General features: G+C 43.2%; 1 protein-coding gene across 2 annotated transcripts in view; it reads left to right on the forward strand.

The window, feature by feature from the left end:
- The window catches only part of LOC111154440 (synaptotagmin like 2), a 66,532-nt gene that overhangs the window by 12,403 nt on the left and 39,388 nt on the right, over nucleotides 1–14,741 (forward strand). For both annotated transcript variants that reach the window (XM_022514039.1, XM_022514040.1), the window contains exons 2-3: nucleotides 1,642–1,793; nucleotides 3,418–3,550. In XM_022514039.1, coding sequence (XP_022369747.1) covers nucleotides 1,642–1,793; nucleotides 3,418–3,550 — 285 coding nt within the window. The remainder of the gene's footprint in view (nucleotides 1–1,641; nucleotides 1,794–3,417; nucleotides 3,551–14,741) is intronic.

The raw sequence follows: 14,741 nt of genomic DNA on the forward strand, positions 1-14,741 counted from the left end.
ACTACAGTGAGATATCACCTCACACCTGTCAGAATGGTGAAAATTGAAACACAAGAGACATCAAGTATTGGTGAGGATGTGGAGAAAAAGGAATCCTCTTTCACTGTTGGTAGGAATGCAATTGAAACAGCCTCTGTGGAAAACAGTATGGAGGTTCCTCAAAAAATGAAAAATAGAACTACCCTACAACCCAGTAATTGCTTTACTAAGTATTTACCCAAAAAGTACAAAACACTCAGTCAAAAGGATACATGCATCTCTATGTTTATTACAGTGTTATTTACAATAGCCAAGCTCTGAAAGGAGCCAGGTATCCATTGGTAGATGAATAGATACAGAAGAAGTGGTAAATATATACAATGGAATATTATTCAGCCATAAAAAAGAATGAAAGCTTGCCATTTGCAACAACATGTATAGAGCTAGAAAATATAATACTGAACAGATTAAGTCAGAGGAAAAAAAATGTCATATGATCTCACCCACATGTGGATTTTCTATACAAAAGAAATGAGCAAAGAAAAAAAAAGAGAGAGAAAAAAAAAAAAAAGAGAGAGAAACCAAGACACAGACTCTTAACTACAGAGAACAAATTGGTGGTTACCAGAGGGGATGTGGGAGGGATGGGGAAATTAGGGGATGTGGATTAAAGAGTACACTTATCATGATTGGGAGAAAAACAACAAAAATAATGACAACACTTGTCAAGTAAAACACTTTTTTTTTTTAAAGCAAGTGTAAATTAGGGAGATTTAAGGCTGTATTTGTTTGTCCTACAGGTGTTAGTTTTTCAGTGAGCATGAATGATTGTGGAACCCTTGAAAGCAGTAATTGCACAATTGGAATTTGCCTCTGCCTCTATACCTCCCATCCCCTTACTTCCATAAATTTGATCTTGCCTGCCTCTAGACTACTTTTTCAGTATTCATTTTCCTGACATTAAGAATCAGGGACATCATTCACCCCCGCTGCCTCCTTCTCCCTCCCACTTCCCCTGCCACGATCCCCCCTCCCACCAGCATGCCTCTGATACACTGATTTCACTAAAATGGAAAGGATTGATGAGCTGATAACTCCTCCACCAGGTATTCATTGGGTGTTAGGTGCCAGGCATTGGCAAAGGGCAGTTTTGCATGCATTAGCTAATTTAATCCTCAAAGCAATCCCATGAAGTAGATCAGTATGATGAACCTCTTTTTATAGATATAGGAACAAAGGCTTAGAGACACTTAATATACCATCTTTCTCTGGGGTATTTGCATTTAAATAGTAGACACAAAAGACTGTAGCCAAAAAGTGAACTGGAAAATTCCAAGCATCATGTGGAGGTCATGGGTGAATTCTTTGATTTTTAAAAAAGTGTTAGCCTTCCATCAAAGAGGAACATATATATATATATCTTTAATCAGCCAAGTGTGTGTGTGTGTGTGTGTGTGTGTGTGTGTGTGTGTGTGTATATATATATATATATATATACACATACATATATATATATTTCTTGGTCTTCTAGGAGATGTGTGGTATCTTCTAAAATATTGAGAGCTTTATTTGTATGTTTACAGATTTCTTAATGCACTGTCCCAGTGAAATCATTTATTTACTGTGGGCTCTCAGCAAAGTAAAGCTCTTTTCCTTTTGTAGACGTTTGCCTGAAAAAATTAAGGATGACCAAGAGTTGAAGAACATGAGTGGCCAATGGTTTTATGAAGCCAAGGCAAAAAGGCACAGAGACAGAATTCATGGTGCAGATATCATCAGAGCATCCATGAGAAAGAAGAAGCCCCAGGTAGCAGGTGAGTTGATTTGGCTAGGACATTTTGAGCCAGCATTTGTTTGGGAAGCCATTGTCAGGAGTTGGGAAGGGTGTTAGAGTCATTACTGAAATCTGCAGAGGGAAGTCACTTAGGGGTATACTTTGCATATGATTAGTCCTCCAGCTCAATATCTTCTTGCCCTGGATTCAGATGGATGAAGGCAGGGCCAAGGGACTCAGGGTAATATATAGAAAAACATTGGAAGTCCTTTAGATACTGTGTTGAGTTGTAGTGGTATAGACAGATGGGTTTATAAGGCATTCCTTTGCTTTTAACTCTGAAGATTTAGAACCATTTCCTCTGAGTAGGAAGACAGGAAGAGATTAGCTTCCCTTTCAACAACTTTGACATCTGGTACATCTTTAATCAGCCAAGTGCATCATTTAAGGGACTGTAAAGACAGTATTTTGAGGGCTTCTTTAGAATTCTGTTGGGTTTGTTAAATGGGTATGTTATGCCCTCTCTTTCACTCTGAGCTAGGCAGTCTAAACTTCTACCCCTGAGAAGAGCCCCTGTTTATATCTAGTCTGTACCCAATGAGGAAAATAGCTGTCACCTTTTGAACGTTTGACACATGATAGGAATTTGCTCTCTATTACATGCAACTATAGCAGCAGTCTTAAAAAGTAGGTAGCATTGCTAGCATCCCTCTTGATTTTCAACACCATCCAGGCCTTCGGAAATCTCGAGAGGTAAAGGTTAGTATTGTGGATTCTATTATGTGACAGAAGAAAGTAGACTTCTGTGTAAAGAGACCTGTGGGGAATACCACCCTGGAATGTGAGTATTTGGGAATCGGGAGCCCTAGTATTTCTTCATCTTAACATCAATGTAAAAGCATTCCTGGCACTTACTAGCACTGGGGTCAAAAGCAAGTTTCCTGAGCCTCAGTTTCCAAATCTGTAAACTTGGAAAATAGCAACTTCCTCACAAGGTAATGCAGGCACAAGACAATGCTGTGCCTGGCACTTAGCATAATTACTTAATGCTGATTATTTGAAAGGTGCTGGTAAAGAGCTCTGGCTGTTCAGAGGCAAAAAGAAGTCACTTCCTGAAGAGGGAGCATGGAGGTTTTATTGGGAGGGCCCTGGCATCTGAGCTGGGTATTGAGGAGTATGTAGAATTAGAGACTGGGGGAAGGAAGAGACGGTGGAGAAGAACATTCCAGGCTAGAAACATCTGTTCCCCTCTGCATTCCAGAACCCAGCCTCAAGTTGGACACATTGTTGACATCCAGTAAATGCTTGGTAATGATGGTATCTCTGTCCCAAAGAGGACTAGCTGCCCTGAGCATCTCCTGACCCCAATTCAGGTGAAATTCACCTAGAGGTGGTCACTATTTTGCTGGAGTGGTCTCTGGAGTTACCTGCACATTTAAAGGTCCACTCTTAGTCTCAGGAGATTCTGCTTGGGGGAAGCCAAAATCACGTATAATTTTGCAGTTATAATTCTGACCCTGGGGACTCAGACTCATGAATGATTGCCTTGGCACTGCAGGAAGACCTGAAGTTCAGGTTTGAGCTTCGGTGATAGGAGATTTAAGAATGTTATAGGTCATGGAGGTGAGAGATAACCTTCCTGACTTCACTGTTTCTTCTTTCAGCCGAGCAGAGTAAGGAGAGAGCAAATGAAGCAAAGGAAAGTTGGGTAAATAACGTCAACAAGGATGCTTTCCTCCCTTCAGAGCTAACTGGTGCTGTGGGAGAGCCAGAAGATGTAGCCCCAGCAAGCCCAAGGTAAGACAGAGCTCACAAGGACAGTCACTGCATGTGGGATTCATGGCTCAGTGTGCTATGAGCACCAACACCAGACTATTCTCACAGGTACTGTGAAGTATATATAAGAGAAATCTGGGCCTTAACATGGATAAAACTGAGTACTACTCTTTTCCAGCTTCCAGAATTTCTAATAATTCGGAACATTAAGTAAAACTAAAACGTTGAGGGGGGATTTCTTCCAGCACCAACAATAGCTGGTTTTTCTTTGTATTAACGATTTTACCCTAGAGTGGAATGAAGAGGTACTTCAAAATAAATATAGTCACTTCAGAGAAGAGGTGAATAATGATCAAATTGTTATAACATGGTGTGGTGGCAAAAGCTCAAACACGGGAACCAGACATGAATTCAAATCCTAAATGTGCCATTTATTAGCCACTTAATGATGGGCAAGTCATTTAACCTAAGTCTCTTTTCTTAACCATGGATAGGAATGATAATATAGACCAGGAAAGGCTGTAGTGAGAATTAGTGGTAACATATGTAGAATACCTGACACATAGTAAGTGCTAAGTAAATGGCTCTTCAGGATGCAGGTTGTCCTCAATATTTCAGTCTGATCGTGTTGGTGTTTTCCATACCTGTTACCATCTGTCCATCTGTCCGGTCTAAGTGTACATTTGAACCTGATCGTGGAGCTACATTGCCACAGATATTTTGATGATTTGCTTTTAGGTATGTAGAGATCTTCCCATTAGTGTTCATCCCTTGGGACTTTGGTTGTTACCCTTTAGTGGGAAGGCAGGTGCATTTTCTCTGTAGCTTCTCAGTGGAGATGATTCAATTCAGAGTCTCCAGCAGGGCTGAAGTCCACAATTTTCCTGATGGTACAGCCACCGAGTCAAGTGCCAAGTCTGAGGCACCTGGGGAACAGAGGTGTTCCCAACATAGTTTACAGGTGAGGGAGAGGGTCTGTAACATAGGCATCAATAGACATTTCAGAGCCGAATATGACTAAAGTTACATCACATAGACAAGGGAATACTGATTCTATTAAGGCACCCATTGTCTATTTCCCTGTTGGAGAGGACTCACTTTGTTTTCCATGGGTGGTAGACTGGACTGTTTCCCCTCTGGGCTGATTTGTAATGTTCTGTTATGTCTGTAGAGGCCATGTTGGCTAGAAGTTAAACAGTAAGTAGCCACTAGGTGATTTTGTGACCTTGTACTAGAAGTGACTTAACTTCTTGGGCCTTTGGTTCCTCAACTGTAAGATGGGATGATAATGATTTGCCAGCAGGATTATTGAGAATTTAATTAGCTAGTAAATGTAGAATTCCTAACATGGTCAACAGCACATAGTAGGCATTCAGTGAATGGAAGTAGGGGCTATCACAGAGAGTGAGAGCCTACCCCTGCCACCTCCCTTTGGTGACTCCCCATTCACCAGCAGTCCCCCAGTGGGATAAAGGATATCCTTCCATAGGGGAAGATGAGATCTGAAGTATTAGAAACTCCAGGAGTGAGAATGAGAACACAGTCATTTAGAATGACCATCAAGGAGCTGACAGAAGCTCCTAAGAGCAAATTTGATAGGGATCAAGGATATCAGAACACTGACTGACTAGGCGAGTGGATATAAGTCCCACAGAAGGAGGAAGGAGATTTGGGGATATCAGAAGACCAACTTAACTCACTGAACAGTTTTGTGTGGGTCAGACTTCCTGTCCTTCTTCCAAGAACTCATTTCTACTCAAAGGCCCTGGGGGACAGAGGCACCACTGCCCTCCTAGCCCAGCTCATTTTCTTTATGACCTAAGGCAGTCTGGTGGGTGTATCTCCCCTCTTCCTCAGTTTGAAGCTACTAATACAGCTTCAGCAATTCATGTCTCCAGTATTTCCTGCATTCCTTGTGTGACCTCAGAGAGTCTTTCTGGTCTCATCTATAAATCAGAGCAGAGCTGCCTCACCAGGATATTATGAGATTAAATGAAAGGAGATGTGGGAACCACTTAGCATTTCACAGGAAGAAAGAAAATTGGTAATTTCCAGTGGCTTTATAATTATGTGATTGTAACATAGATGAGGTATGGTCGAGAAGGCAAGAATAAAAATGTCAGATGCATCTAGTTTGCTTCCCTCATTACATGACCTGGGTGGTAATCATCCAGAACTGTGGAAGGGGCTGATGTATGCTTCCTCCTTCCCATGTCAGAAACTACTACTTGACTCAGTGTCAGGTCCTTGCGGTGTTTCTCACTTACACTTTAACCTTTGGGAACTGGGTGTGTTAAGTGTATTTTGGGGCTTGTGCTTTTAGAGGAATTGAACTTCAAAAGAATGACTCAGTACCTGTCAATATTTTCTTAGCTAGGAGTCAGGTGTCTGGGAGTGTTGTGAGGCAACAGTGACTAGAAATTGAAGTTTCAGAAGGAGTTTTTCTTTCTTTCTTTTTTTTTTTTAATTTAAATTCAGTTAGCCAATATGTAGTACATGTAGTGTTCAATAATTCATCAGTTGCATGTAACACCCAGTGCTCATTACATCACATGCCCTCCTTAATGCCCATCATCTAGTTACCCCTCCCCCCGACTCACCTCCCCTGCAGCAACACCCAGTTTGTTTCCCATCGTAAAGAGTCTCTCATGGTTTTTCTCCCCTCTCTGATGACTTCCCATTCAGTTTTCCTCCCCTCCCTTATGATCCTCTGCACTGAAACTAAAAGGTAGTATGCTGAGTGAAATAAGTCAGTTGGAAAAAGGCAATTATATGGTTTCACTCATATGTGGAATATATGAAGGAGTTTTTCTAATAGACTCTGTGGCAAGATTCCTTCTTTCTATGAGCACAATTCTGTGTGGTCCTGCCTGGGAAGAACTGAATCGCTGTGGGTGCCCAGCATGAACTCAACTACCATCCCATACCTGTGTTTTTCACAACTCATCTTTGTTTGCACCTGTCACATGAGGAAGCAGAGAGAGGCTTGATGAACAAAGGATCAGAGAATGAGGTTTTCTTTAGATTGGCAAAGGAAAGACTCCAAATACTTACAGTTCCAATGCTGGTTGCTGAATTTTAAGGGCAGTGTTGGTGCTAAGTGTGGTAAAAGACTAGTGTATTCATTTCCTAAAATGTGTGTATTTCTAGTCATCACAGATTAGTACCTTTTATAAAATATAACAGAAAAAAAATACAGAAAGCAACAAAGGCATGCAAAATATAAACCATGTGCTAGGATGTCTCAGCAAATTGCTATAAATGATTCTAAATGCATACTCTCAATTTCTGTATTTAGCTCATTGTGAACCAGTAACAATTCTCAGATTGGCACTGGTCCGTGAACCACACCTTATAGCACGTGTCCTTTCCATAATAGTCTAGAGGGCATGGCTAGGCCAAAGTGGGGAGTACACCATAAAGATGTGAAAAGCTCTTCCCATGGGGTCAGGACCCTACCATAAAGAAGGTGTAACATGTCTTGACTATGGAGGGAGACCTGCGCTGGAATGAGAAGACCTTCTTTTGCTACTTGAGATCACATGTTCTATGAAATAAGGTTGGGCGCCCTGGGCAACGCTGAAAGTCTAGTAGCATCTCTACTGACAAGGGCCATGGATGTCCCTACTGTTGGTGCTTCTTTGGTCTGAAGAAACCTGGAAATGGACTGGTCTTATAGTTTCTGTCTCTCTCTCTAACCTCTTCCTTGAAGATAGTCTCTATGAAGACCGGAATAGTTTATATTGTCTTAGCTCTGTGGCCTCACATGGGGCCAGTACTCTAAAAAGAAAAAAAAAAAAAGATAGTTTCTCAAGTGTGTCCCAAGCTTCCCAATTCTTTCTTCCTTCTGATTCCTCTTCCTACACCTTTCCCCCTCCCACATCCCTCAATTGCCTGGTAGCCTCTCCTTTCTCCTCTAAAGGGATAATTCCACTTAAAGGAATACTTGACATTGTAATAACTTAAGCCTGTGTGGATGGAAATGTTGAGCTTCTTGTCTTTTCTCAGTGGTCACCCTACTGAAACATGAGTCTGAGCATGTTTGTGACATCCTAACACACCAAGTCGTTCTTATCATGTGGTGTATAATGCAGATGAGGGCATTTCATTGAAAGGAAGCAGAGGTCTGTCACGTGCCTGTCTCCAACACTGTGTGGATTTTCTGCTGGGAGGACTTCCAGTTCCTCAGGGTTTCTGAAGATTAAAGAATTACCTTTTGAATACAGAAAGGTCAGAGGCTTCAACCATGGGAAGCAAGGTGTTAGGTGCTGAGAAGACTATGTTAGGGGCTGTGGGCATCTGAGTCAGGGAAGCTTCTAGAGATAGTTACATGTAGGGCAACTCTTGAAAGATGAGAAGGATTATGGCAGGTAGGCATGGGGAAGGAACAATACAGGCAGACAGGATGATGTGGGGGTCTGGTATGTTGGAAACGTGGAAAGGGTTTAGTCTGGTGGGTATGCTGTGTGAGTGGTGGGCAGTCAGGCTGGAGGAAGAGGCTGGGCCCAGATTGTCAAGAGCCCTGTGTTGGCCAAAAGGCTAGACTTTTTCCTTAAGTCACAAGAAGCCATTAAATGACTTTTTGATCAAGTTTACTTTTTAGAGTGATCATTCTGGTAACTCTGTGGAAGATGGGGTTAGAAAGTTCAATTAGAACATTGTAACAGAAGGGGTGCCTGGGTGGCTCAGTGGGTTAAGCCTCTGCCTTCGGCTCCGGTCATGGTCCCAGAGTCCTGGTATCAAGCTCCGCATCCGGCTCTCTGCTCAGCAGGGAGCCTGCTTCCCCCTCTCTGCCTACTTGTGATCTCTCTCTCTGTCAAATAAATAAATAAAATCTTAAAGAGAAAAAAGAACATTATAACAGAAGCTTAGGTGAGAGATGGTAAGAACCTAATGAAGGGAATGGAGAAAAGAGGAAAGGTATGGTGGAGCTTTAGAGATGAAATTAGAAAAAATTTGAAGGGTTGGTAGGACACAGATATCTGATAATCTATAAAGGATATGTGGGTCATTTGATGAGAAGTTCTCAACTCGGACCTGTAGATCAGAACTGCTCGAGGAACTTCTAAAAATCCAGATTCCCAAGGCTGAGTGTCCCTGCATTTCTTTCTCGGGGCTGAGGACATAGGTACTATTTACTACCATGTCCCAAGCATCTAACACGTGCTAGGTACTTAGGAATAAGTACCTGTAGAATGAATGAATGAATGAATGAATGAATGCCAGCACCCTCTCTTACTGTCCTTCAGCACACTTCTCACTACCTGACATCATGTTATATATTTATGGTGTGTATGTATTTTCCCTTCCCCCCAGATCCATGAGGAAAAGGACCTTTTGTTTATTGCTGATTGTTTCACTGCACTATTCCTAGCACCTATAACAGTGCCCAACGAGTGTCTTGTGGAATGAGTGAATGAATGAATGAATGAAGAATAGTGAGAGTCCAACCAACTAAATGAAAATTGTTGATGAGATAATTATGAAATAAAGAATAATGGTGAATGAGGGTTAATGAACAAACGAATGAATAAATGAATGATTGGATGAAGCAGTTTACAGCTCAGGAAGTGAGTAGAAAGAGGAGAAGGGAAAAAGTTAAACTCCAAGAATGGGACTGATAGCTTCCACTCTTCATTGCTGTGTGTTACTGAGAATCTCTCAGTTCAGTGGGCTCTGATGGTTATACCATGATGAAATACCGTGAGCTCCGGTGATTATAAAAGATGGAAGAGATTGGGAGGGGTATTCTCATGTTTGGACAACTACAAGAAAGGGAAGGGCATTCAGGATAGAGAACTGGAAGGCACAGAGGCAGGAGGGAGCTTGGCTGCCCCCTGAAGTTTGTGGTGTCCATTAATCAAAAACATCCCTAGAGAATGAATGTCTCCAAAATGAGTTCAGGTAGAACAACGCAAAGCCTTCCCTGCGGTGTTTCTCTCCATGGCATCAGCACTTCCCTGTGACGTGGAGAAAGCAATGAGTTTTCTTACAAGGGAAGCTGGGTGTCCTCATCTCACTTTGTTTTTGGTGAAATTAAAACACTGTTTTGTTGTATGTTGTAATGAATAAAAAGGCTAGTCTTTAAGCTTCACTGCCCGTGCTTCAGTAATACTTCTGCCACTGATCTCCCTCTTCCCTCCTGCTGAATGGGAACCAAGCAATTCAAACCATGTCTTTAGTTCTGAAATAGTATTATTTTTTTCTACTAATGTTCTTTTCCCTCGAAGGCTTTTGTTTATCTCTCTCTCAGTCTCAGTCCCTGTCTTTCTCCCTCTCCCCCGCATCTCTTTCTTACAGAAGGATTAGCTATTTACCTCCATCACCTCAATAACAAGATCAATGTGAGCCTCTTATCTTGCTCCCAGGGTCAAGGTAGAGGTGAGCCGATCTATGGACAGTGCATTTGATCTTTTGTCCTTGGATGCACTGCGAATCCAGGGAGTGACTGTTTCATTTTTTAGAGGCCTGCCCCACAGAACCACTTCTATGGAGCTCTTTAAAACAATCTTTCTTCATCCTGTAGGATGTTGGATTTACTCAAATCACTTTTGGTCGAAATAGTTGCACTGTGACATCTGTGTGAGAGCAATGTGTAGCGTGTGGTGTGGTGGCCCCACACAAGTAATGTTTTACTTCAGAAACTACCGACTTAAAAGGCTTGGCCCAGCATATTTTCTAATTTACTTCTCTCCCTTTATCCCCATTTCTTTTGTTTATTCTTTTGTTTATTTCTTTTGTTTATTCACGTGATGGAGCTTCACTGAGTGTCACTTGGCCAGCATGATGCTGGGCGCAGGGGGTGTGACGCAGCATTTGCTTCCAAGGTTCTCATCGTCCAAAGGGAGAGGTCAACAATAATGATGACGACACATGACAAAAATCACTTGCAGAATTTGCTTCCGGTTCAGTACTGTTAATATGTAAGCTGCAAAATGCCTCAAAAGAAGGCATAAGATGTCGGCTGTTATTTTTAACTTTTTTTTTTTTTTTTTTTTTAAGAAGGAAAGGCCAGTTAAGGTTCAAAAGCTCTTAAGCGTTGCTTTCATGGGGCGCCTGGGTGGCTCAGAGGGTTAAGCCTCTGCCTTCAGCTCAGGTTATGATCTCAGGGTCCTGGGATCGAGCCCTACATCAGGCTCCCTGCTCAGTGGAGGGCCTGCTTCTCCCTCTCTCTCTGCCTCTCTGCCTACTTGTGATCTCTCTCTCTCTCTCTCTCTCTCTCTCTCTGTCAAATAAATAAATAAATAAATAAATAAAATCTTTAAAAAATTTGCTTTCATGTGCTTTGGAGCACTTTAGGGCTGGACACAGAAGCAGATGGGGTATCCAGCTGCCTAAGTGGTGTGATCGAAAACCCCACCTCTTTCCCCAGCATCCCTGCCACAGTACCGAACGTGATTATTCTGTAGAGCTAAGTCTTCAGAGACTCGTGTTAAAAAGCAGATACTTTGGACCCTAATGCCAATATCACAATTTAATACTTTAATAGTTCTCCCAGCAAAGTGAGCACATTTTGTCTAAGTGTTCCTTCTGGTATTGCAGGTAGTTTTTGAAGGGTGCCTGAGGGAAGAATTACAAGCACAGGGTGTGGAATTTGGCTTGCTCCGGTTTAAAAAGCTCATCTTGTGGAATGTATTGGATATCTTTTATATGCAGGACACAGTCTCCTGCCTCCGAGAGGGATTCCAAGAAACAAAGACATAGTATCTGGCTATAAAGAGACTATACTCTCTTAGGATAAATTATGGATCCTTTATGTGAATATCTGATCACATGATAACGAATAGCGCCAGGCAGAGAGAACATTCCTGATCCAAAGTACCAAGGAGATGTGCTGCAAGATTGGAGACAAGGAGACCCACTTCCAGTTGGGCTGATAGAGGAGGAGCATTGCGTGAGGGTGAAATTTGGCTTGGGCTTGGAGATAACAGCAAGGATTTGGGCGAAGAGCCCAGCAAATACACAAGGGCAGGGCTAGGGAATAGGCTGAGTGCAGATAGCAACAAGGCAAGGAAGTTTTGGGGATAATGAGTAGACAGACAACTTCATTTAGCATGAAGGGTCAACAGGAAAGAAGAGGGGGAAAGTACATTGGGTAGACGGCAGAGCATCTCCAGTTCCTTCCTGACAAATTCAGACTTCATTCCACAGGCCTTGGGGATCCAGGGAAAGGTAAGGAGCAGAAGAGGGACAAGGTGGTCAAAGTTGTGTTTGAGACCATCCAAGCTTAGTGGCGGAATGCTGAGTAGGTTAGAAAAACAGGACTTCAGTATCAGGAGGTCAGATGTGAACCTAATCGAGTCAACAGAAATATAGGAGGTGACAGTAGGAGTGGAAAGGAAGTGATGGATGTGAGAGTCACTGGGAAGGAAGAATCACCTGGACCCCAGTCCCCTTGCTATGAACCATTGCTTTATTAATGTGAGAAGTCAGAGGCGGGATAGCCTAGCCATGACAATGTGTGTCTTTGGGGTCACGGTCAGATACCTGCCTCAAATCCCCAGCTCTTCATTAATTCATTTTGTGACATTGAACAGATTCCTTAGCTTCCCCAAGCCTCAGTTTTCTCATGAGTAAAAGGGGGAGAAGGGTACATACCTTATAGAGGTGTTGCAGAAAGCAGTTGAAAATTCAACGGTTGCTGTAATGGTTCTTGCCAAATAATAGGCAGGCATGCAAAACATTGCTGTATTCCTCAAGAGAAGCAAAGCCAGACCTTAATCTAAGAAGTCGCTCTATTTTCACAGACAGACTTGGAGATCTAAGACTCTTATTTTCATTTTTTCAAAGTAAGCAGACTAACCAAGTAGCTAACCCTGTGTCCCACCCCCATTTCATTTTCCTCTCTCCCAGCTACACGGTAACATAGCGAATACTGTGTGTTTCTGTATTTTAGTGACTGGCCCTGTGCTCTGAATGTGTCATTCCTTCCTCTTTTGCTTTCTGAGCAAATAGAAAGAAAGGCATTTTTTTAAAAAATCTAAATAATGTGCCTCCTTGTTGTTTGGCAAATAACATGAATTTTAAAAGGAAGAGTCATGGTTACTTATCGGCTGCTGCCTTCCCTGGTGCTGGCTCAGTGGCCTTCATCTTTTCAGTTGTTTACTGGTTGTAGTTTTGCACGAGCTTCTCTACACGGCATTGCAGGGGGTTATAAAGATGGTCAAGATGGGGGCGCCTGGGTGGCTCAGTGGGTTAAGGCCTCTGCCTTCGGCTCAGGTCATGATCCCAGGGTCCTGGGATTGAGCCCCGTGTCAGGCACTCTGCTCAGTGGAAGGCCTGCTTCCCTTCCTCTCTCTGCCTGCCTCTCTGTCTGCTTGTAGTCTCTATCTGACAAATAAATAAATAAAATCTTAAAAAAAAAAAGAGATGGTCAAGATGGTACTCCTGGGGGATCTCCTGTTTACTGTGAGAGATGATATGTACGCACAGAGTGAGGTTGCACAGTAGACATGAGGTACATTGCTGGGTAGAGTTTAGTAAGAGAGAGACTGGTTTCATGTCTGGTTTTATGATGTGAAATATACACATTCAGAGCTGAGGCCCGGGAGGCCCAGGAACTAGGTTTCCAAGGAGAAGAGAGGGCAAAGCGTCGTGTCCCTGCTTATCCTTTGTTCTTGCTGAGTGGGGGGAGAAAGGAGGACAGTGGTAGGAGAACATGGGTGTTCCATGGACTGCCCCAACCAGCAACACTGGGTTCAGGTCCTCTGATCATGTGATTGCTTTATGTATAAGGAGATGATCTAAAATGTTCTGAGACAGCCTGCCATGTGCTATAAAGTTCCTCATGTCCCTCCATGGTTCCTTAAAATGGCAGTCAAGAGAAATTGCTTTCTAGTCCTGGGCTCTTGGCTGTGCATTCTCTTAGTGACCAGGTCTTTTTTTTTTTTTTTTTTTTAACATTCGTTGCTAGATGACCTGATAGAAATGTGTGCCCACCTGTTGTGAGAATTGCCTCCTGTAATGTGTTTTTCTATTAGCCTTAATTCTGGCTCCATTGTAAATTCCCATTCTTCTTCCCTGCCCTTCCCCTCCCCAACCTTTTCCCCTCTTATTCACACCCATGTGATCAAGATGTATCTTACACACATCTGCCTCAGCTGCTGTAATTCCTTTCTGGAACAATGAGGAGGGTAATGAAAGGAAGAACAGCTCCTTTGGAAGTTCACCCTCTTCCCGGGAGTAAGTCTGTGCAAAAAGATCAACTGAAGTGCAGAAGGAAGGAAAGGAAACAAAGCCGCAGGGATGTGGAGTTCACGACTGCAGCCACCATATTCTTGGGCTGGGCTCTGTGGCCTGGGGGCAGATTGTCTCCCTCCCCAAACCCCAGTTCCTTTGCTGCATGGTGGAAAGCCAGTGCCTTCCTAGGTATTTTCCAAGTTGTTGACTGTGATGTCACTAAGAGAACAGGTCTAAGGGGCACAGTGGTTTCAGCCAATAGTGACTTCACCTGTCATGCCTGAGGCAAGCCCAATGGAGCAGGACGTCTGAGCAGGTGATTCTCCTCCCCTCCTAGAGCCCTTCTGACTCTCCTTGTCCCTTCTTCCTCGGTAGCCATGGGAGTGGTAGCTCAGGAGGGAGCCCTGTGAAACTCACTTTTCTCCATTTTCTCTCACCCTGCTCTCATTCTGGGACTTGGGTAGAGACTGTTCTTCCTTCTTCTGAGCCAGCGGCTGCTGTGCTTGGCCTTATCCCTCTTGTGTGTGGACAAGAACTTGCTGGCCAGCCTGGAGGGTGGGGTTGAGAGTCCTCAGCAAGTTGTCAGCACGCACCAGCCTCCCTGCACAGCATCCCTTAGATCTGCTGTCAAGTCATTGGTCTCATCTGAATCTTTTCTTCAGTTACTTCCTCCTGAGTTAAGAGTAAGCACTGCCATTCTGTAAAATCAAGCCATAAAACTCTTTGGGGCTTTATTTAAACAATGATGTCCGCCGCTGTACCACCCCCCAACACCCCCCCCCCCCCCCCCCCTTGAGATGAGTTCCTCCCTGTCATCCACATCTGATCAGATTCTGACTTGGAGATGAGCGCATTTCTACAAATTTACACTGTGAACCTCTTGTGTGCTTGGTACCATGATAAAAACTGGACAGCTTCTGCTGGATGGTTTTGCTTGTCTCATGCCTGTCTTTTCTTTCTGCTCTGCCCCTGCCTTTGCTTTGCTGCTTACTCATCTCTAGGCCCCAACTCCCTCTCTCTTCCTGGCGTTTGG

Source organism: Enhydra lutris, unplaced genomic scaffold, assembly GCF_002288905.1.
Source record: "Enhydra lutris kenyoni isolate GAN:26980312 unplaced genomic scaffold, ASM228890v2 scaffoldscaffold37, whole genome shotgun sequence".
NCBI classification, from domain to species: domain Eukaryota; kingdom Metazoa; phylum Chordata; class Mammalia; order Carnivora; family Mustelidae; genus Enhydra; species Enhydra lutris.